Source organism: Eurosta solidaginis, chromosome 4 (assembly GCF_040869045.1).
Source record: "Eurosta solidaginis isolate ZX-2024a chromosome 4, ASM4086904v1, whole genome shotgun sequence".
Taxonomy (NCBI): domain Eukaryota; kingdom Metazoa; phylum Arthropoda; class Insecta; order Diptera; family Tephritidae; genus Eurosta; species Eurosta solidaginis.
In genome coordinates this window covers 73,659,397-73,687,093 of record NC_090322.1, presented here as the reverse complement: position 1 = coordinate 73,687,093, position 27,697 = coordinate 73,659,397, and the positions used below count along the sequence as shown (strand labels likewise).

The following is a 27,697-nucleotide window of genomic DNA, read 5'->3' as shown; positions in this document are numbered from 1 at the left end:
ATTGCTTTGTAAACTATCACCAAAATTACAAGGTTAATCAGTTTACCAAGTTTTGTGATGGCAATTAAACAGTTTTTAATTTGTGGCCAATAATTTTTGAAAAATTAATTAAGTCAGAAGTGGCACACTCCCCTTTTGAAAATTAAAAATTATTTAAACTAAAGGTAAAATGGTATAAAATATATGTTGGATATAATTCCTCAAATAAAAAATAGAAAGATGTACCAAATATTCCAGATATCCGAAAGTAAATTCCCTTTTAAGCGACGAAAATTATACATAGGAAATAGCTCGAATAATCTATTCAAAATTTAAACATATCTTGTGCTTTATATTGTGACGAATACTAGTATCACTAAGTAAAACTCACATCACTAAGGTTATTAAATAAAGGCACACCAGCAATTAAAGCAAGTTGCCACTCCTGGGTACGTAAACAAATCAATCATCATTTATTCACATATGTATATACAAGGCAACGGAGAGCTACGCACAAACACATGTAATCATCCGCCGAGATCGTACTCACATATATACACGCATATAGTTGCGGACTACAAGTATACCTGTATATGGCTAGTAACTAAGCATGAAGTTCGAGCAATTGCTAGGCCTTGGTAGATATATGCGAATGAAGCAACGGATAGTATAAAAGCAGCTCAAGCTGAGTAGTAGGGAATCAGTTTTGATTTAAGCACGCTATTGGTTGTGAAGTACAAGTGCTATTGTGAAGTACTTCAAAGTAGTCTAATAAAGACCATTTTGCATTATTGAATATTGGAGTTATTTATTCAACAGTTTAGCGATTCGAATGTTAGCAGAAGATTTGGAATAAGCGGAATTTCCATAAATTCGTTACAATATGTTATTGTCGTCCACTTGCTATAAGCATGAATGGTGCGATTTTGGTTAATGCGTTGAATAAGTAAACCACTGAATGTTCTATCATCTCTAAGCCGATGCTAAACAGTGATATCGTGCACATTCATAAATTAATCATTATGTATCTACGTAAAGGAATCAATAATTATATCTACACATATGTACGTACACGCAGCGGAGAAGCAACGCACAAACAGATGCATATATCTTATCTTAGGTGCTCACAAGAGAGGGCAATAATTTGTGCAAGTATTACTCACGCTCATATGAGAAGCTATAAACGTAGTTGTGGCTGGTGATTTTGTAGCTGATAACTAACTAGTAAGCTCTGGTATGGAAAAGCCTAGAAGTATGCAACGAGAAAAACAAAATATAAAAGGCCGCGACAGTAGAGGCGCGAGAGTTAGTTTCATTTAAGCTATCAATCAGTTTGATTTAAGCAATCTATTAGCTGCGGAGTATAAGTGTTACTGTGAAGTAATTTAATAAAGGCCATTTTGCATTATTAAATAGTGGATTTATTTATTCAACAGTTTAGTGATTCGAACGTTAGCAGAGGGGCAAATAAGAGGATTTGCAGTAAATTCGTTACAATATTATATTAATGTCCATAGTAACTAGCACAAATGGAAACCACACTTTTTAAATGTTAAAATAAGGGTGAAAGTGGCAAAATATATGGATCTTTCTATATTACTAATCTTTAAAACTCTCTCTAAATATGTTTATTTAAACACATTCATTGATTCGGCAAGTAGGCACCGATATGATAATTACTCATTTCTTTAAATCAACGGAATACTAAGTAAACCCTACTATTAAATTTAATTGTATGTAAGTATAATTTTTATTTTAATATTAAATTAAAATTTTTTTAATTATAATTTAAATTAAAATTTTAAACCTTTTAAATTTTCAAATTTATTTTAAGATTATTTTTATATTTTAACAATTTTAACATAAATTAATTCAATTTATTATTTTTTTTTATATAAAAATAAATATTTTATTTAAATTGTTAACTCCCTTTCCAAAAAATATTCTTAAATATTTTCTAATTTTCAAATTTTTTATTTAAATTTGTTTTCATATGGTTCTACGTTCACCAATACGAACCCGTAATTTTACAAATTCAGAAAATCAAAATAACAACTATACAAATAACACAATGGCTTACAATACAACTCAAAATTCTAACATTAATACAACACAAAACAACATCTCTAATATAACACAAGATACTTCAACACAATTAATGAGTAGTTGATTGATGATTGTTGAAAAATTTCTTGAAATTGATATCTGTATTGTTTGATGTCGCAATGGTTTTAAAAAATATGCAATGGCTTTGTTGTTTTCTTTATAAATCTCTTCATTTTCATCGTGATGTCTTCATTTTAAATCTTGTATTGTGTGTATTACGTGCAAAATTGTTGTGGTAGCTTTTGTTGTTGTGGCTTGGATAACCCAATCGTTGCTTTTAAGAGTATTATGTTGTAAATTTTTTATTTTATTTACACACACATTTTTAGAGTTCTTTATTAATTAACAAATCGTAGGCAAATTTTATTTTGTATTTTTGTTTATGTTGCATAAAATTCATAGAATGTCTACTAGTAAATTTCTGTTATACGTACTTTTATGTTTTTAATTTGATTTTCAACACTTATTTTTTGTTTTAATGTTTAATATATATAATTTCAGCGACTGTTATATGAAATTTGCACAGAATGTTGTTGTATTGCTTCCTGTCCACAAATGTATAGGGAACACAAACATAGTTATATTATATGCATAAGAATTTCAATAGTGCAATTTATAAATTTTGTTTTTTTGTTTTTTTTTTTTTTTGATTTAGTTAATTCTTCAGCGCGTACTGCATAATGCTACTTCTATTATAACAAATATGGAGGGAGAGTTTTGTAATTGGTTTAGGCAACTAAAACAAATTTTCTTTGGTTGCTCTTCTATTTGCGGTATTGTACTGGTCAGTAGCTCTGCGATACGTGAAGCGCCACATTCAGTAATTGTATCAAATAAAGATATAGGTCCGTTGGTAGGATCGCCAGTATATCAACATTCAGGTTGATATTTAAAAAAATTATTTATTCTCGGTTTGAAGATAAAATTTATTTTTGTTTATTTTTGTGTTTAAATATTTTCCAACTAATTAGAATTTTCTTTTTTTTGAAGTTACTCAAAAATTTTAAGTTAACACGAAAACTCAATTAAAAATTATTTTAAAAATTAAAGTAAAGAATACAAAGTAGTTAACACTATACCTACCAACATTTTCTTTCACGGAAGTGAATAATTCGATACGACATTTCTGAAGCAATAATCGCCGGAGATATCACCGTTTCGAATTTTTATCAGCTTTCGGTAAGAACTGTTCCCCTAAGCGAAACGACATTTAGATACGAAAGCGACACAGAACGTAGAAAATATTTCGATAGGAATAGAAGTTACGAAAGCGATAAGACGAAAAATGTCGAGGAAGATAGTATTGTATCATGAAATTAACTGATATTTTGGAAAGTTGAAGAAAGAAAAGAAAGAAACAAATCCGTTATGTGGCGCACGGATCGAAATAATTAGATGAGAATTTGGGAATTTGAAACCGGCTTTTAAGTAAATTCTCGATGAGCTAGAGACTTGAAATTTCAAACTTAATTCAGAGGCCGATGAAAGTTTAAAACTCTTTACACGGATTGAGATATTTAGAAAAATCGTACGGAACGGAGGGAATCTTGCGATCGATTTTTAAGTAATTTCTCATTGAGCTACAAACGTGAAACTTCACAGATAGGTTAAAACACCATGACAAAGAAATAAAAGGAAAAAATCCGTTAGGTGGCGCACGGATCGAAATAATTAGATACGAGTTTGGAAATTTTGAATTTTAGATCGATTTTTTAATAACTTCTCATTGAACTACAAACGTGAAACTTCATAGATAGGTTAAGACACCGTGACAAAGGAACAAAAGGAAAACACTCCGTTAGGTGGCGCATAGATCGAAATAATTAGACGGGAATTTGGAAATTCGATGAGCTAGAGACTTGAAATTTCAAACTGAATTCCGAGGCCGATGACAGTGTAAAACATTAAGAAAAATCGTACGGGGCACTCTCGCGATGAGTTTTTAAGAGACTTCCCATTGAGCTACAATCTTCATACGTAGTTGACAAGACGGTTACCATACATAAAATGGGAGAAAATCTCCGGTAGATGGTGGACGGATCGAGATATTTAGAAATCTCGTCCGGGTTTGGAAAATTTTGCGGTTGAGTTTTAAATAGCTTCCATATGAGGTATAGACCTGAAGCTTTGAACAAAGCTTAGAGCCCAATGAAGATTCAATACTTAGCATTAAAATTCAAGTAGAATTTCCAGGGATAGATACTGTGCCAGGGATAGATACTTAGAGATATTTAGACAATACATAAAGAAAAAGGGGAAACTTCCAATCGATTTTTAAAAGAATTCTAGTTTGTGCTAGACTAGGAATTATGGAACTAAACTAATTTTCGATTCGTTGCTGGGACCGAGATATCTACATTATTTTAACTGATGGTCTACTTTGCATGAACTATGAATTTTATTAAGGCAGCGTAACTCTGCGCAGTGTTGAGTTATTGACTTGATTCCGAGCCGACATCTGTAACTCGGTAATCGAAAGTATCTCCTAGTCAACAATTCCACTCAATTCATAACAAGTATTGTATGCATTCTGAATTAATAAAAGTAAGTTTTTCACCTTGTAATAAATAAGGCACTACTCTTCTCCGCCTAGAACTAAAAAGTAGAAAGTAAAAAGAAAATAATGAAATTGTAAGCACTTCTTTTATATAAATGGACAAAAATCAGCGAAGAATGTGTCTTTATACAAATACATATCCTTGTTGAACTTTGATATTAAAATTTTGACAGAGAAATTTTAAAAATATTTATGAGAAATAAAAATAAAAACGTGGAGCGCAATGAACTGACTATATATTGATAAGTCGACTCCTTTCCTGCCAACTTTTCAATCCAAGTAATGTGCGCTGCACTTTTATATTTTTATTTCTCATAAATATTTTTACAATTTCTGTGACAAAATTTTAAAATCAAAATTCAGAAAGAATATGTCCTTGTATAAGGACACATTTTTCGTTGATTTTTGTCTATTTATACATATAAGGGAAGTGCTTAACAAAATTTTTTTCTTGTTTTTTTCAGTTTGAAATACGTACGAACGTACAGTTCGAGACTCAGGAAGTACCCATATGGTTTCAAAATTCGAATGCAACGTGGCAGTTTTAACAGCTATTAAATTCGAATGGAATTTTGTACAGCTGCGAAGCCACATCACATTCAAACCGGCAAACTTTAGTTTTCCGTATATATAAATCATGATTCAATCACAATAGGTTTGCTCGGTAGACAAAATGTTTGACAACTACGGCCATCTTACTCCCAAATCGTATTGACATCAGCTAACTGTGTTGTTTCTTTGCAGTTTTATGGAATATTGTAGTAGTAGGTGGTACAAAAAAGGAAATTTTGTGAGGAATACGCTTAATGAATGCGTACACCAACGAATCGTGCACTCCAGATAATAAATAGGTGTGAACAAAAGCTAAGATCTATTTATATATGTGGGTTTCCGTAAACCTACGAAGCCAGTAAAACCCGCACCGGCTTACCTTTGCAGAAAACAAGTAAGGGAGGCTAATTTCGGGTGTAACCGAACATTACATACTCAGCTGAGAGTTTTGGAGACAAAATTGTCTTTTTTATGCATAAATACAAATGGTAATATTAAAAAGTGGAGCAACTTGCCTTTGCTATCTTTCTTCAGCTATCAATTCGTTTTATTTGAATATTTTTTTTAAATATGAAAATTTTGTTAAATTTGAACGCATTTCATTCATTTCATCATCATTTTTTTTTTAAATCACCCCTGAAATATTTTCGAAGCGCTCTTAATTATGAGACCGATAAGAGTCCGAAATTGTAGACCAAGGGTGACGTTTTTTGGAACGATTTTCCTTCATCCTTTGTCAAATAAGGGAAAATCATCATGTATCAAATGAAAGGTAAGCAGTTCTATAGGTGGACGCCTTTTCGAGATATCGCCATAAATGTGGGCCAGGGGTGACTAGAAAGCGTTTATACGATATGGGTATCAAATGAAAGGTGTTAATGAGTATTTTAAAAGGAAGTGGGCCTTAGTTCTATTCGAGATATCGCCATAAAGGTGGACCAGGGGTGACTATAATGTGTTTGTACGATATGGGTGTCAAATTAAAGGTATTAATGAGGGTTTTAAGAGGGAGTGGCCCTTAGTTGTATATGTGAAGGCGTTTTCGAGATATCGACCAAAATGTGGGCCAGGGTGACCCAGAACATTATCTGTCGAATACCGCTATTTTATTTATAAATGTAATACCACGAACAGTATTCCTGCCATGATTCCAAGGGCTTTTGATTTCGCCCTGCACAACTTTTTCATTTTCTTCTACTTAATATGGCAGGTGTCACACCCGTTTTACAAAGTTTTTTTTAAAGTTATATTTTGCGTCAATAAACCAATCCAATTACCATGTTTCATTACTTTTTTAATATTTGGTATAGAATTATGGCATTTTTTCATTTTTCGTAATTTTAGATATCGAAAAAGCAGGCGTGGTCATAGTCGGATTTCGGCCATTTTTTATACCAAGATAAAGGGAGTTCAGATAAGTACGTGAACTAAGTTTAGTAAAGATATATCGATTTTTGGTCAAGTTATCGTGTTAACGACCGAGCGGAAGGACAGACGGTCGAATGTGTATAAAAAACTGGGCGCGGCTTCAACCGATTTTCACAGAGAACAGTTATCGTCATAGAAGCTATGCCCTTACCAAATTTCACAAGGATTGGTAAATTTTTGTTCGACTTATGGCATTAAAAGTATTCTAGAGGAATTAAATAAAAAAGGGCGGAGTCACGCCCATATTGAAATTTTCTTTTATTTTTGTATTTTGTTGCACCATATCATTACTGGAGTTTAATGTTGACATAATTTACTTATATACTGTAAAGATATTCAATTTTTTGTTAAAATTTGACTTTTAAAATCTTTTTTTTTTTTTAAGTGGGCGTGTTCGTCATTCGAATTTGCTAATTTTTATTTAGAACACATATAGTAATAGGAGTAACATTCCTGCCAAATTTCAGTATGATATCTTCAACGACTGCCAAATTACAGCTTGCAAAACTTTTAAATTACCTTCTTTTACCTCAAAATTTACTCAAGTTATCGTGTTCACGGACAGACGGACGGACTGACATGGCTAAATGAATTTCTTTTTTCGCCCAGATAATTTTGATATATAGAAGTATATATCTATCTCGATTAGTTTATGCCGTTACGGGGTACCGTTATGCGAACAAAATTAAGATACTCCGTGAGCTCTGCTCAGCTGAGTATAAAAAAGCTTTTGAAAGGGACCTCCTACGGATAATTCATAGTATATGGATCTGTCCTTTTAGGCATCTTTTACATGTGTTGATTATTTAACATTAAACTTAAATTATAACGTAAATAATGGTTGAATGTCAACACCTTGATTAGAAAATCGACTCATATAAAAAAAATACTAGATACGGCATAACGAAATTTTGTACTAAGCGTGCTCAGTTTTTCATTCGTATGTTCGAAACATTTTATTCTATTTAAGTGCGGTATATATTTGAAATATTCGGGCCGCGTTCGTAGCATTCAACTAAGCAAAAAAGTCTGAACTTCGAGTTGCAAGTAAATAAGCATTTTTTCTTTGTTATGAGATCATTATTTTCAAAAGACAAAGGAACTATAACTCTTTATCATTTCATGATATATATAGTAAAACATGAAGAATTTTCAGAAAACCTACTGGAATTTACAAAATTACTATCCCTTCTAATATACTACTGAAGGCACTTTGTTATTAAAAATTGCGCTGAAGGGGATTGCAATATTCTCCTTTCTTGCTTAGTTAACGCAACCCTTCCCGATCTTTAACTTCGGGAGTATCAAAGCTGTGCTATCGAAAAAGTACCAACCTTAAGTAATTTAATCATGTGTGTATATAACAATGTTAACAAAAAAAAAAAAAAACAGCAAAATAACGAAAGACTTATATGAATATGTTTTACAGTGAAGCTGCGAGAAAGGCAAGAACAAATTATTTCTTAGTCGTTTACCTGTAATGACTTTGAAGTATATTTATGATATTCAGTATTTGCTCTAAGATCTTCAATATCGATATCGGGTAAGCCAGATATTAATAGTTCAAGTTCTTGCTCATTGAATATTGAAATTAGATGTTTCGGTATGATGTCATAAAAGCCTTCAAGGAATGCATCCAACCTGTAAATATCATTATTGGAAAATTTAGCTATATATGTAAGTATATAGTTCTTTGTAACTTACTGTTGGCGAATAGAACCGCTCATTTTAAGTTGACAAACTAACTGGACATATTCAAATTTGTTTTCTTCAGTTACAACAATATTTCGGCCATTCGGAATTAAATCCCTTACTTGAGTGACACCAAACTCTTGTATTTCTGTGGAGAAAGTTAGCTCACAGCCTAATGTAGATATATCATTTTTCATTAGATAGTCCAATCCTTTATAAAATTCATAATCTTGCGACTCCATGTCAGTGTGTTTAACTTGCTTTCCAAGGATATGTTTATAAAACGATCTAGTGAAATAGCACTCAAGCAATTTATTGTCATGTACTGCTTTTGCTATAATAATTGGAATATAATAACACATTAGAAATTATTTGTTTTAAATTTTAACTAAGCATACCTATTACGCGCCCAACAAATTTAAAGTAACTCAAATGGTTGGGATTAGCATGACTCGAGGGGTTTATCATATAAGTAACCCTATCTCCCGGCGAAACGCAAAACAATGCGTACATGGGATTGAAGATTTCTCTTGAGATTATAACATACCATTCTCGTAGTAGACCACCTGCATCCTGCCCTTCTTCATCTATAAAATTATAAAAATATATATATTATTATCTGCATAGCGTAGTAATAAAAGATGACAGATGTAAGCAGTCTATTGGTCTAAAGCCGCCATATTGAATGCCCTTAAAAATTAGAATGTTGTCGCGTTACAAAAGTAGCTTTTTATTCAGAAGTAAGTTTTACTCAAACCTATGCAAATCAAGTTTTCTGAAAAGGTATGCAACTGCACCACTTTTTTCTCCAATTCTGGTATCTATTGACTTTTGTTTTTAAAAATTCTGTGACGATTCTCAGACAAACATTTTGTTTATTTAAAATACTATTATATTAATTTGTTGTCTTCAAGACCAAGTTTATTATTTTTGTAAAATGTATATTTCACAAGTTATTTTATATTTTATATCCACTTTGAAAGTTTCTACTTATTAATTATAATATAATTATTAATTATTTACAGACCAGTAAAACCAAACATAACATTATTTAAAAAAAACTAAAATAAATACAAGGCGCGATTACCTTCGATGAGATTTTACATTGTGTACAAACCAAGTGTGATATTTTATCCGTCAATTGCCTGACAGGATGTTCAAGATGGCTACTTTTTAGCGTTTTGACAGGATGATCAATATGACGGCGCAGACGACGGGCTATCTTGCGCTTCCCAAAGCAGTCGGTTCTATGTATCGGAGCGACTCGGGATTTTTCCCAACCAAGGACTGTCATTCAGTGTAACCCCATTTAATTTGTCGTGTCCCTCCCACAAATTGTCATCCTACCAGCAGCTCCTTGCAGCGGGACTGCGCCATACTCTCCCGCTCCGGGAAGGTATGGAACCCAGTCTGGTTCCGTCTCCTGACCCCGGTCTTGAGAAATGGTTTTACTGCGCTTGCCGGAAAATAATCTTTTTAGGATGGTCATACTCTTGTTAGTGTATCACGCAAGGGATAGTTGCATCGGACAGGTTGTTCTGGGCTAGATCCCACAACCAGACGTCCTCGTAACTTTTATAAATCTTTTGTGCTCCTTGCTGTTCGCGCCCAAGGGCGTCCCGTAGTCTACGCCTTAGCGCCCCCCCCCCTCCCACTACCTTCCAGCAGCTCTGCAAGCCACAACAAGAACACGCTGTTGCTCGCGCCCTACGGCTCCACCAGCTCATAGCCCGCTCCCACACATACCTACAATCTCCGTAGTAGAGTGGGTAACAATTCCCAGCAGCAGTGGTGAGATGTTGGCGGATCAAATAAAATAAGCGACGTTCTCCACAATAAACTGAGACTTCCCCTACTCGTATGGTAGGAAGCTATCACAGTTCGCCATATATATCAATCGCAAGCGCAGGACTCGTAAACTGCGTCAACTGGCAGCCGATGGTAACATTGGTATCCGACTACCTGCCAATACTTATTTCGCTCGAGCGTACCGCCGACTTCATCGTCACCGAAAAACGCACTTTCATAAACTTTAAAAAAGGAAAGTGGGATGAATACAAATCCTTTACAGACAGCCGCTTTGCTGCCTTCCCTATCCCGACTGATGCTCGCCAAGAAGAGCGTGCTTTCCGCAAGGGCTTTGAATCCGCCTCGGCTCGCTTTATTCCCGCCGGAAGAATTCCCGAAATTCGGCCCCATTCTGCAAATTTACCGAGAGAAAGTGATCTTATAAGACAGCTCGATCCCGGCGACCCCCAAATAAGGGATATAAACCAACGTATCAGATTGCTTGTGAATGAACACAAGCGGGCGAAATGGGAGGAGCACCTAAGTAGTTGTAACCTCTCTGCCGGTGTGGGTAAGCTTTGGTCCACCGTAAAGTCCCTATCGAATCCGTCCAAGCACAACGACAAAACTTCCATCGCCTTTGGCGAAAAAATGCGCGAGCGCTTTTTGCCGACAATATACAATGCATTCTACGGTTGCCAAAGTTAGGCGGAGGGCCAACAGACACGCACATGCACATAAATTTGGCGCGTCACCAACTACCATCACCGCCAAAGAGGTGGCATTCTCAACCATCGGTCAAGCTAAAACATCTAAAGCAGTGGGCCCAGACGGCATAGCCATGCCAATGCTTAAAAGCACTCCGAACGGCATCTGCAAGTCAGGTGACTTTTCACTGAGAAGCTTTTCATGGCAGAAATACACTCGGAGTGTTTGCCAAAACGGGGTGAACACCCCGCTTAGAAAAACTTGTATCCAATTGAAAAAAACTTGTTTCTAAATTTTCTTTTCCCGGGAATTGGCCCAGGATCCTAGGCGGAGCATGCTACCACCACCCCAAGTTTATTAAATCGCCGTTTACATAAAAAAATGCTTGTTGCTGATTATCGGCAACTTCTCTTTTGGTGTTGCGTATCACGGCGACTGTTTCTAAGTAAAAATTTGGCATTTTATTTCAAATCTTTCTAAAAGTTTTAAAAAAAATTTTACAAATTATTGTGATATATTAGAAATATTAATTAAAATTATAAAATTCTGTGTTCAAAATCAACAAAAAGTTTCCCAATAAAAAATATACAACAAGAAAGAAAGCACTAACCAAGTCGCCGAGCACAAGAAACTCGATGACCGTCCGAGTAACGAGTTACAGCGTCAAAGACATATGTGTGTAAGCAGCGACTTTGGGTGTAAAATGAAGGTAATAGAGATTTATAATTGATATGAAATCCTTCAAATAAGTTTTTGCAGTTAGAAGGAAGCCTAGCACCAACGGGATTAATACATGCAATCCATGAATGCCTTCCATTGTTTCGTGTGATCGGTTCCCCGGTGCGCTTCTTAGCAGTGAAGCAAATATATATGTTAAAGACCATATAATTTAAAAAAATTTTTAAATTAAACGGTTTTACGCATCAAATTTCTATTGATAGTCATAAGTAAGACCAACTGAACCTTAATAAGGTTATGTTACGTCTCACATTTTTAGAAATTTCACGCGCCCAACGCTTTTATTTAATTGTCTGATCAACGCCCTAGATTGATGAGGAGTAGGACCTAACAAATTATTTTCTAGCTTTTAGTATTATTATTACTTCATGTAAGTATTGTTTTCAATAAAACCGTTTAACTTAAACATTTTTTTTAATTATTTTATTTTCAAGTATTAGTCTTTATTTAATTGCCTATTATTTCTCATTCTATTTAGTTCATTTAGTGACTCATTATTACAAGGACCTTTCCCGACAATTTGTTACAATCTAAGTCCTCAATACATAATCCTTCCAAAGACTTTACTCGACTCTGCGCCACGTATGCTTGTTCCTCCTCCAACTCCAACATATTTTGATGTCACTTCTACCGGACTGTATGTAATACTAGCAGACCCGGCAGACATTATTCTGCCCTAAATTTGGTCTATCTGCGTACATTTTGATAAGCTTTTCCGTCCAACTCTGCCCTCTTTTAGTATAAACTAACTAAGTTATACATGAAAATTAAAAGTATAAAAATGGTACTAGTAATATGTAGTAAGTACACTTGTCATTAAACTTTTATGATTTTTTACTACATTTTAGCTTTCAAATGCAAAAAAACGTTTTAAAATCTGAGCATTATGTGTGAAGTTATGAGCGTACATGGCATTTAGCGACTTTATTTTATAAGATTTATAGATAGATAGATTTGTTCCAAATATGAGCCAAATCGGACATCATATATCGCTTTCTATTCTTGTATGTATTATGTGTTCCAAATATGAGCCAAATCGGACCACATATACGACTTTTTTAATATCTCGATCCTTGCGCCACGTAGCGGCGATTTTTTCACAGGTCTCTTTCTATTCTTGTATATATTATGTGTTCCAAATATGAACCAAATCGAACCACAAATACGATTTTTTTTGAATATTTCGATCCATTCGCCACCTATCGGAGTTTTTTTCTTATTATTGCATTGTCATCGGGTTCTAAACTATATTCCAAGTTTCAAGCTTGTAGCTTATCGGGAAGTTCCTTAAATTTCAATTACAAAATTCGTGCCGGCCAGACAGCCTGTCAAGTCAAGCTAAATAAAACCGTTTAAAAAACAAGTAAGGGTGTCTAAGTTCGGGTATAACCGAACATTATATACTCAGCGTGAGTTTCAATTGTGCAGTTCATTTCAGATAAATTACTTTTCTAATCCTACTGAGGCATATTTTAAACACAAACTATTCCCAGAAAAGTAAGGGAGTCTAAGCTCGGATGTAACCGAAGTCGGATTTACGCTGCTGTTTATGTTATATATATATTTACACATCTGCATTTTAAGGAAACATATCTAAAACTTGACCTTTCGATATGTTTCAATATTATGTACTTTGCTAACATAACTGTTTATCGTTACGGCATAAACGAATAAAGATACATATAGACTGCTATATATCAATATAGACTTCTATATAGCATGTCCGTCCGTCTGTCTGTCTGTAATCACGATAACTTGAGTAAATATTGAGGGTATCGCCCATTCGAAAAACAAATGTCTCCCTTATACGGAACAAATGTTCCTCTTATAATAAAACTTGGTAAGTGAAATATGATTAAGAACAATTTTTCGATAAGATATTGCTTATTATTCTAGTCTACGACCCTTTTAAACATCTTTTATATAAAAGTAGGAATGGTCGTTCATGGTCGATCCCGTCCATTATTACTAGAAATATTTCCTGCTATAAAGAAAGTATGTTTATTTTTCTTCGAGTTATGGATTCCGAAATATACAAAATTACTACTTACTTAATTGGCGCTTAACCGTCTAAACGGTTATGGCCGTCCAACAAGGCGCGCCAGTCGTTCCTTCGCTCCGCCAACCGGCGCCAATTGGTCACACCAAGGGAGTTTAAATCGCGTTCCACCTGGTCCTTCCAACGGAGTGGGGGCAGCCCTCTACCTCTGATTCCATAGGCGGGTTCCGATAGAAACACTTTCTTGGCCGGAGCATCATCTTTCATTCGCATAACATGGCCTAGCCAGCGCAGCCGCTGTGTTTTAATTCGCTGGACTATGTTGATGTCTGCGTATAGCTCGTACAGCTCATCATTAAATCTTCTTCGGTACTCGCAATCGCCAACGCGTAGAGGTCCATAAATCTTTCGAAGAACTTTTCTCTCGAACACTCCCAAAGCCGCTTCATCTGCTGTTGTCATGGTTCATGCTTCTGCCCCATATAGCAGGACGGGTACGATAAGTGACTTGTAGAGTATGATTTTCGTTCGCCGAGAGAGGACTTTACTTTTCAATTGCCTACCTAGTCCAAAGTAGCATTTATTGGCTAGATTGATTCTTCGCTGGATTTCAGTGCTGATGTTGTTGCTAGTGTTGATGCTAGTTCCCAAATAAACGAAGTCTTTTACTATTTCGAAATTATGGCTGCCAACAGTAGCGTGGTTGCCAAGGCGCGTATGCGCTGCCTCGTTGCTGGATGACAGCAGGTACTTCGTTTTGTCCTCATTCACCACCAAACCCATCTTTACCGCTTCTTTTTCCAGTTTGGAGTAAGCAGAACTAACAGCGCGGGTGTTTAGGCCCATAATATCAATGTCATCAGCATATGCCAGTAATTGCACGCTTTTATAGTATATTGTTCAAGTGCGGTTAAGTTCTGCATCTAGTATAATTTTCTCCAGCATCAAATTAAAGAAATCGCATGATGGGGGGTCACCCTGTCTGAAACCTAGTTTAGTTTTAGTTTCCTTCCCAATTCTGACTGAGCTGATGGTGTTGCTCAACGCCATTTTGCACAGCCCGCTATAAGTTTTGCGGGGAAACCAAATTCAGACATAGCGGCATATAGGCAGCTCCTTTTCGTGCTGTCGAAGGCGGCTTTAAAATCGACGAAGAGGTGATGTGTATCGATTCTCTTTTCACGGGTTTTTTCCAAGCTTTGGCGCATTGTGAAAATCTGGTCGATGGTAGATTTACCAGGTCTGAAGCCGCACTGATAAGGTCCAATCAGCCGGTTCACGGTGGGCTTCAATCTTTCGCACATTACACTTGAAAGGACCTTATATGCGATATTACGAAGGCTGATTCCACGATAGTTGTTGCATTTTGCAGTATCCCCCTTCTTGTGGACTGGGCAAAGAACAATTAGATTCCAACCGTCGGGCATGCACTCGTCCGCCCATATTTTGCTAAGATGCTGCTGCATGCGTCTTCCCAACTCCTCGCCGCCGTACTTGAATAGCTCCGCAGGCAATCCATCAGCGCCCACGGCCTTGTTGTTTTTCAATCTGGTTATTGCTATTCTAACTTCGTCATAATCGGGCGGGGGGACATATATTCCATCAACATCGATTGCGGGATCGGGTTCTTCATCTCTGCGCGGTGAATTGCTGCCTCCATTTAGGAGAGCAGAGAAGTATTCCCTCCATAATCTAAGCACTCTCTGGACATCAGTTACAAGGTCGCCGTTTTCATTCCTACAGGAGTTTGCCCCGGTCTCAAAACCTTCCGTCTGTCGCCGTATTTTTTGGTAGAATTTTCGGGCGTTATTCCTGGTGGCTAGCAGCTCAACTTCCTCGCACTTACGCCTTTCTGCTTCTGCTTTTTTCTTCCTAAAAAGGCGTCTCGCTTCCCTTTTCAACTCACGATAGCGTTCACACACTCCTCTTGTCGCGCTCGCTTTTAACGTAGCCCTGTAAGCAGCGTCTTTTCTTTCGGTTGCAACGCGGCATTCTTCATCGTACCAGTTGTTTTTTCGTGACCGCCGGTAACCAATTTTTTCCTCGGCGGCAGTACGAAGTGCTTTGGAGATATGCTGCCACTGCTCCTGTATTCCTTCAGGATGAGTTGTGCTCTCAGAGAGCAGGTGTGAGAGTCGAGTTGCGAAATCATTGGCAGTTTGTTGTGATTGCAGCTTTTCGACGTCTAGCTTTCCATGTGTTTTTTGTTCCTTGGTTTTAGCCGCGTTGAGGCGGTGCGTATTTTGGCTGCAACGAGATAATGGTCCGAGTCGATGTTAGGTCCTCGGATCGTGCGCACATCTAAAACACTGGAGGCATGCCGGCCGTCTATCACAACGTGATCGATCTGATTGCGAGTATTTCGATCAGGAGACAGCCATGTAGCTTGATGTATCTTTTTATGCATGAACCTCGTGCTGGATATGACAATGTTTCGAGCACCGGCAAAGTCAATCAGCCTCAGTCCGTTGGGAGAAGTTTCATTGTGTAGGCTGAACTTTCCGACTATGGGACCAAAAACACCTTCTTTGCCCACCCTGGCGTTAACGTCGCCAAGCACGACTTTTATATCGTGACGGCGGCAGCGCTCGTATGTGCGTTCTAATTGTTCATAAAAAGTGTCTTTCACCCCATCGTCTTTCTCCTCTGTCGGCGCATGGGCGCAGATGAATGATATATTAAAAAAGTTTGCTTTTATTCGGATAGCGGCGAGACGCTCGTCCACAGGAGTGAACGCCAGCACTTGGCGACAAAGTCCCTCTCCCACCACGTATCCGACGCCGAAACTGCGCTTATTCGTATGGCCACTCCAATAGATGTCACAATTTTTGATCTTCTTTCTTCCTTGCTCCGTCCAACGCATTTCTTGGATGGCGGTGATGTCAGATTTTGCTTTAACGAGGACATCAACCAGCCGGTCATATGCACCAATCCCATTCAGGGAGAGGACGTTTCAGGTGCATGCCCTCAATTCATTGTCCTTCGAACGTTTGCCATGGTCGTCATCAATAGAGAGTGTATTTATCCGAGGCTTGTTGTTATATTTCATTGGAGTATGTTTTTACGTGGCGGGTCCCAAGCCCAGCGCACAACCCGCTCAGCGGGGATGAAAATATTACTTGCACGTTTATATAGCGAGCCGCTTGCTCCAAGACAGACGCCCGCTTGCAGCAGCTTTCCCCACTTTCGTGGACTTCTACACACGGCTCCACCCTCCAATACAAAAATTGCTTGGTCGAAAAAGGGGCAGTGCCACGTCCATTTTCAAAAACTAATATTTTTTAACTTTTTGTTATAATTCCATTTAGATAGTAAAATACTATTGATATTAAGCCCTTATAAGGTATAGCTTATTATATTCGTCTACGACCCTTTTAAGTCTTTATATAAATGTGGGTGTGGTCCTTAAGTGATCTCGTCAATTTTTTAATATTATATTTCCAGCTATAAGGAAAATATGTGTACCCATTCTTATTCAGATCCGCTAATTTTTCTTCGAGTTATGACCCCCGAAACATAGAAAATGCTTAGTCATAAAGGGGGTCCCATGCCCATTTTCAAAAATTTGATTTTTTTCCTATTTCTTGTTACAATTCAACTTGGGAAAAGAAATACCATAGAGCTCCTTTTTACAAGGATATAGCTTATTTTATTCGACCACGACTCTTTTAAAAATCCTTTATATAAAAGTGGGCGTGGCCCTTAACCGATTTCGTTAAACTCTTTCTGGCGTATTTTTTTAGGATAGGTTTTTGATTTATGATTAATATTTTTAAAATTGATTTCATCACAGGTGGGCGGTGCCAAATACATTTCCAAAAAAATTTTCAAATTCAAGAGTCCTAATACCAGTCTACACATCAAATTACAACATTCTACGTGTATTATTAACTAAATAATCAGGTTTTTATAGGCGTTTTCCAAACTTTATATATATAAAAAGTAGGCTTGGTTATCATCCGATTTCGCTCATTTTAAATACGATGGGAGATGTGTGTCATGCAACCCATATACCAAGTTTCAATAAGATATCTCAATTTTTACTCAAGTTATGTTGTTGTTGTATTAACAGTGCTTCGCCCCAATCAATGGGCATGACCACTCACAAATTGTCATCACAGTCCTCTAGCGAGAGTCCACGGAAACTGGCTGTTTCAACAGGGGTGGACCATAGGGAGATAGGTGTTAGAGGCGTAGGTTCCACATTAGAATTGAAAAGATGGTTGGTGTCATGTGGGGACACATCACATGCAGGACATACATTACGTATGTCGGGGTTGATTCTGGACAAGTAAGAGTTTAACCTGTTACAGTATCCAGAACAAGTTGGGCCAGGGTGACTCGTGTCTCCCTTGGTAGTGTGCTTTCTTTTTCTGCAAGGGTGGGATATTGCAAATTAATAACGGGGTTCACCGGGCGTGTCCTGACAAAGGCGTTTACCGATTCTGTGTGCATTTGGCCAAGGGCCTGCTTAAGCTTGCCTGGATCAAACGGCTCCGGATCTCGTCATAGTGCTTTAGGAGATGTTCCCTTAATCCCGTGGAGACGGCGCTAAATCAAGCAGTTGTTTGCTAGGATGTCCTGGCTTGTGACAATTAAGCAAGAACTGCTTGTTCAGCATTTCGTTGTGCTCTTTAATATTGAGCTCTTGGCCTCACTATGTAGATGGTGTTCGGAGGTCATAAGGAGACATCCGGTGGCAGTTCTGATTGCAGCATTTGGACAGGTCTGTAGCCTTTTCCAGTGTGTATTTTTAAGACCAGGCGACCAGACTGGTGACGCGCAGTTCATTAGCGGCCGGCCAATTGCTTTGTACGTGGTTAGCAACGTTTCTTTATCTTTTCCCCATGTGCTGCCGGCACGCGACTTGAGGATTTTGTTGCGACTTTGTACTTTAGAAACAGTGTCGGTGGCATAAGTCTTGAAGGTTAGAGTATTATCGAAAAGATCGGGGAGATAGCTGTTTATTTTAGAAACTAATTCATCAATTGAAGGGCCAGGTCCTGTAGCCATAATCGTGCAGTTGTCAGCATAGGAAATGATTGTCCTTCTGGTGGGGAAGGGAGTTTTGATATGTAAAACTTAAATAGAAGCGGGGATAGGATACCACCCTGTGGAACCCCTTGTTTAATTTTTCTAGGTTTAGAAATTTTGTTCCTAAATCCAACCGACGCCTGCCGATCACTCAGATAATTAGCGGTCCATCTTTTCAGACAATCGGGAAGATGTGACCCTTCTATGTCTTGGAGTAGCGTGCCGGGGTTGACTGTGACAAAAGCTTTTGACAGGTCAAGTGCCACGAGCATCGTCCTATGATGGGGTTTTTGCTGATTTAATCCGAAATTAATCTGAGTGTTAATGGCATTGAGCGCGGTGGTGGTGCTTTGCGTTTTACGGAAGCCATGTTGATGCATGGCTAGGCGAAGATTTGCGGTGAAATGAGGGAGCAGAACGGTTTCCAATGCCTTAGCTACTGGCGAAAGCAGTGCTATCGGTCGATAAGACTCGCCTTCGTTAGCTGGTTTACAAAGCTTTAGTAGTGGAATTATCCTTGCTCTTTTCCAGGAATTACGAAGGATTCCAGTGACAGGTTGAAAACACGTGTGCGGTATTTTATTCCCTCATCGCTAAGGTGTTTAAGCATTATCATGGCTATTCCGTCAGGGCCTGGCAGACGTGCGGATGGCAGCTTCAACCGCTGTGTGGGAGATGGTAATGGGTGGAACGTCGTGTTTATGTTTATGAGCTCGTCTGTGAGCACGACGTCTGGCTTTGTCTACAGAAGAATGCATCATAAATTGTTGGCAAAAGCCGCTCGCGTATTTCTTCGAATCAGATAAAGTTTTGTTACCGAAGGCTATAGATACTTTATCGTTGTGTTTAATTGGATTAGACAAGCATTTGACGGTTGACCACAATTTACCAACACCCACAGAGAGGTTGCAGTTCTTTAGATGCTCCTCTCATTTGGTACGTTTATGTTCATTTACCAGCCGCATGATATCCAAGTTAAGACTCCTAATAAGTTGGTCTCTAGGGTTGAGGTGTCTCGCAAGGTCAAGTTCTCTTGCTATTTTTGCGGCTTCGGGCGGGAAATGCGGTATGATTTCAGGTATTCTACCGACCAGGATGAAGCGTGCAGAAGCTGAAGCGATGATTTTGCGGAACGCACGCTCGCCTTGCCAGACATCAGTCGGAACGGGAAGAGCAGCAAACGATTGATTTGTAAAGGTTGTGCCAACCCCCTAATCCAGGGTGTTATGCAGACCGTGCCTATTGTACGATTTGCAGCCAGGGGATAAATTCGGCGGAGCTTTCCCAATACCGGGCCACCTCGGGAAGTATTGATGGCCTTACCACAGTAAAGGGCGCTGCTGTGGCACACGGTTCTTTCCCCGTATATAATACTGGACCGCTGAGCCCGCCTTGTCGGGCAGGTGGTCGTACGACCAAGATGAACGACTCATTACCTGGTTGTAATAAGGACGATGTTACGTATTTGATTTTTTTTTTTGGGGTAAGGCGAAGGTGGCGTGTGGCATGGTTGCTGGCCCCTGCTAGCTCGTCGAATGGGGTGGGCTTCTGCTCACCAGCCTTACCAACAACTACGACAACAAAATTATGAGAGTCATGCCGGATAAAATTTATTAAGGAGAGACAAGTCCAAGAGGTAGAAGCAGAGGAAGAAGCAGAAGAAGAAGCGTTAAAGAAAGGAAGCCCGTCCAAAGTCAGGGGGAGTCTACCCACCCTCTTCAGCGTATTGTACGCGAAGCCATGGGCGCTGTGCTGACTCCTCTTGTTTTACAGCGCCCCCAAAACCTGACCCAAGTCCGTCCGTCTGAAGGTCCCTCAAGTCATGTCGACAATTGCCAGGTCGTCACCCCTGCGTCCCCTCCATTCCCCAGGTGCAACACCCTCACCAAAGGCCTACGAAAACTTAGCCTTCCATCTTTTCAAATGCAAAACTTTTCAGACACGGAACTTCATCTTTCTTATATGTACAATTTTTATTTATTTAATCCATTTATTGGTATTAGCGCTACCCTATTTTCACAAAAATTCAACTGTGATTCTAATCTAACATATAAATAATTCAATTCCAAATTTGATTCTAACCTAGCATTTAATTCAATTTTCTTAAGCTTAACCGCACAACTAACTATTTCCTATCTTTATTAAATTCAATTTCTTAAACAAAATAAAAAAGAAAGGTAATTCAAACGCAAAAAAAACTTACAGGCAAAAAAAAAGAAAAAGCTGAACACCCTAATATGTGCGATCCTTTTTCCTTTCTTGTTTCCCCCTTTTTTTTCTAGACTCTTACCCAAGATACGTCTTTTTAAGATAAATCGCCCACATTCATATGTATCTTGTCGGACAATTAAGAATTCATTTGAAATTCTTCCCACCTCTAATCCCTGACCTAGGTTCGTATGTTCTTAATGTGTATATATGTAAATGCCAAGGTGCATAGGTACATAAAAAAAATGGAACACACAATATCACTCACCTGATCACTTCAGCGTTGTTGGTACCAGCAAGCCGAAGAGAATCTGTGGAGGAGAACCAAAAAAATTCGTACACACACCTACATACTTTGCCCAAGCAGGGTTCAGTGGGATTCAGAGTTGAATGCCGGTCTCATTCACTCGTGATAGCGGGCAACGAGTGAATCATCTACGGCAATTAGCGATAAATACGAAAGAAAATAAAAATAGCAAAACACAAAAAAAAGCGGGAAACTACTTCTGACGGCCGTAAATCAGATAAGCGAACAAATTATTATTTTATTTTTAATTTTTTTTTTTTTCGCACGCTGCTGCTAACAGCTAAAGAAATTGCCAATTAACCGATGTAAATGAATACAAAGTAACCGCGAAGGAAAATTAATAAGATAATAAAATTTGGAGACCAAAAGTAGTGCACCAGGTGCTTAACCACAAAAACGTAAGCAAACAAAAAAAATTATAAAGAAGATAGATGCGATTCTGAACGTGGTTTTTCATGTGAGTGGTCAACCAAAAAAAACCAGGTGATGTGGAAATGAATTTCGAAACCCAGAAATTGTGCAATTCGAACCAAAAAAAAAAACAAGGAAAAGTCAAAGTTTTATTATTTTTTTTTTGTGACTCCAGTGGCGGTTAGCGTTGGCCCGCCGCTAAATTGCCGGTTGCGCTGTCAGCGATCCGTCGCTGCTCTGCCGGTGATGTTGACGTTGGCGAAAGCAGGATTTGCTTAATACGACGTTGCCGTCATCGCCGCCGCTCCTGCTGCTCTGCCTCTTTTGGGCACTGACGCTGTCGCTGGCGCTAATAATATTTTTATAATTTTGACTTGTCTCGGTGCTCTGGAGCGGTGACCCAATCCCGGTGCGTATCTATCTCCCTCTCTGGTTTTATGTTAACAGAGCTCCCGTCGCTATGTGTTAGCGGTCGTTGCCCCTTGAGGTGTATGCTGGTATATATAGCCAAATTTGGTGTTCTTTAAGGTTTAGGCCTTTTATCTGCGTCCTGCCACTAATTATCTGTAGCAGGACTTACAGCGGCTTCCTTCCAGTTGTCTGGGCTTTTCGGTGCATAAACTGCCCACAACAGTTAAGGAAACTTTTATTATATTTTTTCTTTTGTTTCAAAAATAGCGCGCACTTTTTTAATTTAAATTTAGGCGAGACTTAAGTTCACGACCGCACACTTCAACTACTATTTCTGCTGTGAATTTTGGATTCTAGTTATATAATGATCGAACCCTGAGTTCGTATCCAAACGGCATTTCCCTACAACTGTCTTACGAATTTACACGCACACAGATGCATCTGGCCTCGTTTGCGTCCACACCCACAGTCACACCGTGAGTACATGTAGATACCCTTTCACTAATGCTGCGCAACACGAGCGCATACCCGGTTGCGATACATTTCAAAAAAAAAGCTGTTGCCGGCGTACTTGCAGCATAACAGCTGGCGTAACAACGATGTATAGAGGACTGAGTCGCAAGCCAAGGACGACAAATACGCATTAAGCGATGCGTCCGACTCGGGGAGCGAGAGTAGTGCTGATTCAATGAACTCCGTTTTGGAGAAGCACACAAATGAAAACGGAGTAGAAGAGTGGAGAAGGGTACGGAGCAGAGGAAGTAAAAGACCTCGCAGTATCGTGCAGCACTAAGAATTGTACAACGCTTGGGAGCAGTGGTCGACCCAACAGAAGTGGAGATCGAGTGCTTGGAATGGGCTCATGAGGCGGTAGAAGTAGGTCGAAGGCAGTTCAAAAGGTTTGCTGCGAGAAACCCTCGGTTCTGCAACCGGTACGAGGAGGAAGAAGTATCGAATGGCAGAATGAAGAGGCAACGTACGGCGGAAGGCGACAAGCCTGCTTTCTAGAGCCGCGAGGCAGGGCAGTCGCATAGACAAGACAAATCGGCCCAAAGCTGTAAGACAGATGGGCCCCAATAGCGAGGTAGCAACTACCTCGAAAGCTGCGAGTCAGAGGGAAGTTCCAACAACGGAAGTAGGAGATAAGCCAAAGGGCCCATAGCGGGTTAGAGGGTCGGAATATACCCGCGGTAGGTAAGCCTGTCGTAAGAGGCGACTAAAATACCAGATTCAAGGGGCTGTGTAGCGCAACCCCTCAGGTTGCCGGCGCATTATATAAGTTAAGGCAACCGCTAAAACGTTACTTTATAGCTTTTCCAAACCCAATTGTCAACCTCACCTATCCGCGGCGAATCCTGTTTCACTAACAGACGAGGCTCTGGCGAACCCAAGCTCCTCATGGAACTTGGGGGTGGGGAGGGAGGGATGGCCTGAAGGTTTAATGTGGCCACACAAATCGTTCCCGAGATGGTCGGGCTAGTAACTTAATGGTACTGTGTTGCCGGAGCGTACAGGATCTGTATCCGGCAAAGGACCATCACATCGATAACACTCCCCAGGGCCTTCGGGGAGCAACCTTATCGCTACAACAACAACATAAGCGAAAGGGAGATAACGCTAAGACTCCGGCTATCTCGGGGGTGCTAAAGGGAGTTAACGCTAAGACTCCGGCTTTCTCGGAGGTGCCAAAGGGAGATAACACTAAGCTCCGGCATTTCCCGAGAAGATGAGTGATGTGGCAAAGCACTGTGGCGCTGGTTGAGGTGGATATCTGTGGAAAGGGAGCTTATTAGCTTAATGCTTAAGATGATGCGGGAACAACCAAGTAAGCCCCTTCCAACCTTTGATTCGGGGGGATGGTATAATGGTGTGAAAATGATAGCGTGCGACAACATCGCGAGCTTGCGGTGGCTGGAGGAAGTGGTTCCAAACCTCCAAAGGCAAGGCATGAACGCGCGGTTTGAGGTGGTGGATAAAGCGCAAAGGGTTAAGGTATGGATACCATGCGTTATGAAGTCAGAGGATACACTGCGACTTCTGCAGAATCAGAATCCGAATATACTGACACAGTATTAGAAGGTACTTACTGTATCTCGGCCTACCGAGGAAGGTCAGTTCTACATCTTCCAAACAAAGAAGCAGGCGGAGGATATTTTGTACACGCAGCTTGGCAAAATGTCCTTTGGCACTGGCAAAATTTACATGCGACTCAGGAAAAGAAGTCCCGAGGATAAAAACCCTAACACGCTAGAGGCGGGCGAAGTCGAAAAGGACCTCAAAAGCCTAAGGGAAAAAAGACAGGTGGAGGTCCCCAACGTCACCACGAAGGTGTTAGAAGAGGACCAACCGCCAAATGGTGATGTAACTCGCACAGTGGAACACCCGGCACAACAGTTACGAGAGGCTGAAGGGGGCCTCGAATACTCTAAACCAAAAGGGCAAGGGGAGGACGGCGACGTCACGACGAAGGTGCTGGAGGGGGACAAACAGCCCAATGGTGCTGCGAGTCCTACAGATAAACCTCCAACACAGTAAAGTGGCGTCGAGCGAACTCCTCCTAACCCTTGAGGAGGGTTCGTTTGACGTGGCGCTGATCCGCCGGGGCTTTCAATAATGTTTCTAAATGGGCGATTATGGTTGGTCTTAATTACATTAACTCTTTCCGGCACAGTTTTTCGTTGATAATGGTAGAATCGTAAATTTCAATATAATCTTGTCTATAGGCCCAAGCTAAGCCATGGATGCATTTTTTTTTTTTTAAATAGATCAGCATGGGGGTGAGTTGTGTGGTGGTTAGCTAAGGTAACCACTGTGAAATAAGTACACACAATTTTGGAGTTTTGTTTTATTTATTCAAAACTAGTATTACAAATGTTCATGGTGATAATTAAAACACTCTTTTCCTTCCCGATAGCAAAGAGGTAATTTGCATATTTTGCAGCTCCATACAGTACGCACAGGCATATTTTTCGTGCTACACACACTGCAGCGCCTTGAGGTGCCTCTTATAGGCTGATGGTTACCCATAGCAAGCCTTATTGCTGCAGGTACTTCCGGTTTGTGCTTCTTTATAGAAGCACAGGTAGGCGAAGGCGAGTTGCTAAAAGAACGCGACATTTTTCTCTTATTACTTATATAAGCAGGTGCCAGCATATCTTGGTAACCAGTCGCCTAAAATCCTTGAGACACAACTCCTCTAATCCTGAGATAGGGTCTTTTGTAACCCTTTATAGATTATAAAAGCATTTACCACCGCGCAATCTAGGAAATGAAAGAATATTCGGTGCCACCATTTTTTTGATTTGCGGTCACCGCATAGCTTCCCTTCAATTGATCAAATTTATCCACGAAATTCATATTTTCATTGTAGTCCTTCAAGGCCAGAGGGCATGCCACTTCAACTCTCTCCCCAGTGTTTTCTGTTCTTCTTACATGAACCAGATCTCTGGGATCGTGAAAGTTACTCAAAATAAAAACGCAACGTTTATCTTTCCATTTCATAAAGGAAACCATCTTATTGTCACTGACTCTATAATCGTATTCCCCGCGCTTCAATTTTTTATCTGTTTTCAAATTAGGGAGATGTTTACGAGATTCATTTACTGTCCCACATGCATAGACGTTCTTCTGACGTAAATTGACCTGCAGTTCGTAGCTATTAAAATAATTGTCAAAGTACACCTTATGGTTTACATTACCCCCTAAATTGGTTTCCACCTTGTTTCCGACTTTTCCTGAATATATCTCGAAATCTAAACAGTAGCAAGTCGAAGCGCACTTTGTCCACACCTTGTACCCCCTCTTTGTTGGTTTTTTCGGCATGTACTGCTTCAAACAGCTTCTTTCTTTAAATTTTATCATGGACTCGTCAATAGCAATTTTTTCTGTGTGGTTGTAATTTTTCTTGTAAGATTCTCGAAGCATTTCAATGAAAGGACGTATCTTATACAGCTTATCATAATTGGGATCGTTTCGGGAAGGCAACAAGTTATTGTCATTTAGATGCAAATTTCCAAGAATCCATGAGAAGCGGCTGAGCGGCATAAAATGTGATATGTAGTTATCTCGCAAATCAGGCGATGATGACCAATAGTCTCTATAGCTTGGACTTTTTTTCACTCCCATTACTAAATTCAGAGCAATGAAAACCGATATCTCATCTGTGGTAACTGGTTTATAAGTACTTCCTTTTTGTTCCGCATATAGATTTGTGTGAAATGTTACGTGTCGCATAATCTTATCCGTCCGAAGCAAATTGAAAATTTTCAGAGGGGCCAATTGTTGGTGTGCAGCTAGACTGGTTGTTTCGTCCGGCAAATGGCTTGAAGTTGTAAAGTTTTCAGGAGCTAAAATTGTATAAGCTTTCTTCCATTTTGGAGTGCCAACACCAAGGGCTAGTAGCGGAATACTTTCTGTAGTGGGCTGATTACGTCCAAGAAGATGGGATAAGGGAGCTTCATCGTCAGAGTCAAACTCCTCATCAGATGGAAAAAAATTGTCACCAAGTGAAAACTGTTGCGAGTCAAGGGGGACGTCTTCAATATCAGGTTCGTCTTCATCAGATCCATCTCCACCCACACAGCTATCAGTATCTGAAGGTATATCTTCATATATCAGTAAGTTTTCAATTTCACGATCAGATAACTTCTTCTTGGCCATTTTCTCAAAAAACCCCAAATTTTTGTTCTATATTGTATTTCACTAAAATTCGCTTAAAGTTTAGCTACTTACCGAGCGGTGGCTACCTCTGCTAACCACTTTGAAAAAGTCAAATTATTGCAAAAATTTTGGCAAGCTTGAGTTGGATTTTACACTTAGAGTATAGGAATACGTATTTTGCACAAAAATAAACAGCTAAATACAGTTTTTGCTCACCATCAAAGAAAAAATATTCACAAACGCTCACGGACTAGAAATTCGCAATTTCGATTGAAATTTCATAACTGTAAATGACCGTTGCGCTAGGAATTTTGAAGTATTTGTTTGACAGATATCTCATGGCTGCCTTATAGAAGCATCACAATACACAACGTTTCCGTAAGATGGCGCTGTCTTCAGTTACCCATCAAAATTAAGGTGGTTAACTGTGGTGGCTACCATGAAGAAAATAGTTAAAGTACATCCCGCCTTAATCAGATGGATCGGCTGCATGTTAAATTGCAGGAAGATTACATCACAATGGGGATTGTACGAGGCCACGAAATCAGTGGACAGGGGCACGCCGCAGGGAGGGGTGCTATCACCTCTGCTGTGGATGCTGGTCATCAACCAAGTGCTCAGGCGATTCGATGAGGGAGCCGTAAAACTTACGGCTTACCCAGATGACGTGCAATTGTCATAAGTGGAAAGTGCCTTCCAACGGGATATTCATACCTGGGCATTTAATGTCGGGTGGAAAGTCAATGCGGGGAAGACGGATATGGTCTTGTTTACAAAGAGGTACAAGGTCCCAAATTGGACCAGGCCTAGGTTAAGAGGAGTGACCTTACAGGAGAAACCTCGGACAAAATATCTAGGAATCATCCTAGACAGTAAGCTGTCATGGAAGCTCAACGAGGAGGAGAGGTTGAAGAAGGCCTCAACGGCACTCTATGCATGTAAAAGAATGCTGGTGTTTAGGAGGCATCGCCGGTTATCGTGCAAAAAGTCGTATTGTCTATTTGCTCTACTAGGTGCCTGCCTCCGCTGTCGACTGGCAAGCTGGAATGCCAGAGATCATGTTTACCGTTGAAATCGCCAAGGATAAGACGGTTTCAGGGCGATAGCCACTTGGACAGCA

The 27,697-nt window shown here is 39.4% G+C and overlaps 1 protein-coding gene across 2 annotated transcripts in view; it reads right to left on the bottom strand.

The window, feature by feature from the left end:
- Window positions 1–27,697, bottom strand: part of HUWE1 (HECT, UBA and WWE domain containing E3 ubiquitin protein ligase 1) — a 341,644-nt gene that overhangs the window by 89,592 nt on the left and 224,355 nt on the right. For both annotated transcript variants that reach the window (XM_067782086.1, XM_067782085.1), the window contains 3 exons: window positions 8,713–8,901; window positions 8,327–8,648; window positions 8,098–8,263 (listed from right to left, as the gene is read on the bottom strand). In XM_067782086.1, coding sequence (XP_067638187.1) covers window positions 8,098–8,263; window positions 8,327–8,648; window positions 8,713–8,901 — 677 coding nt within the window. The remainder of the gene's footprint in view (window positions 1–8,097; window positions 8,264–8,326; window positions 8,649–8,712; window positions 8,902–27,697) is intronic.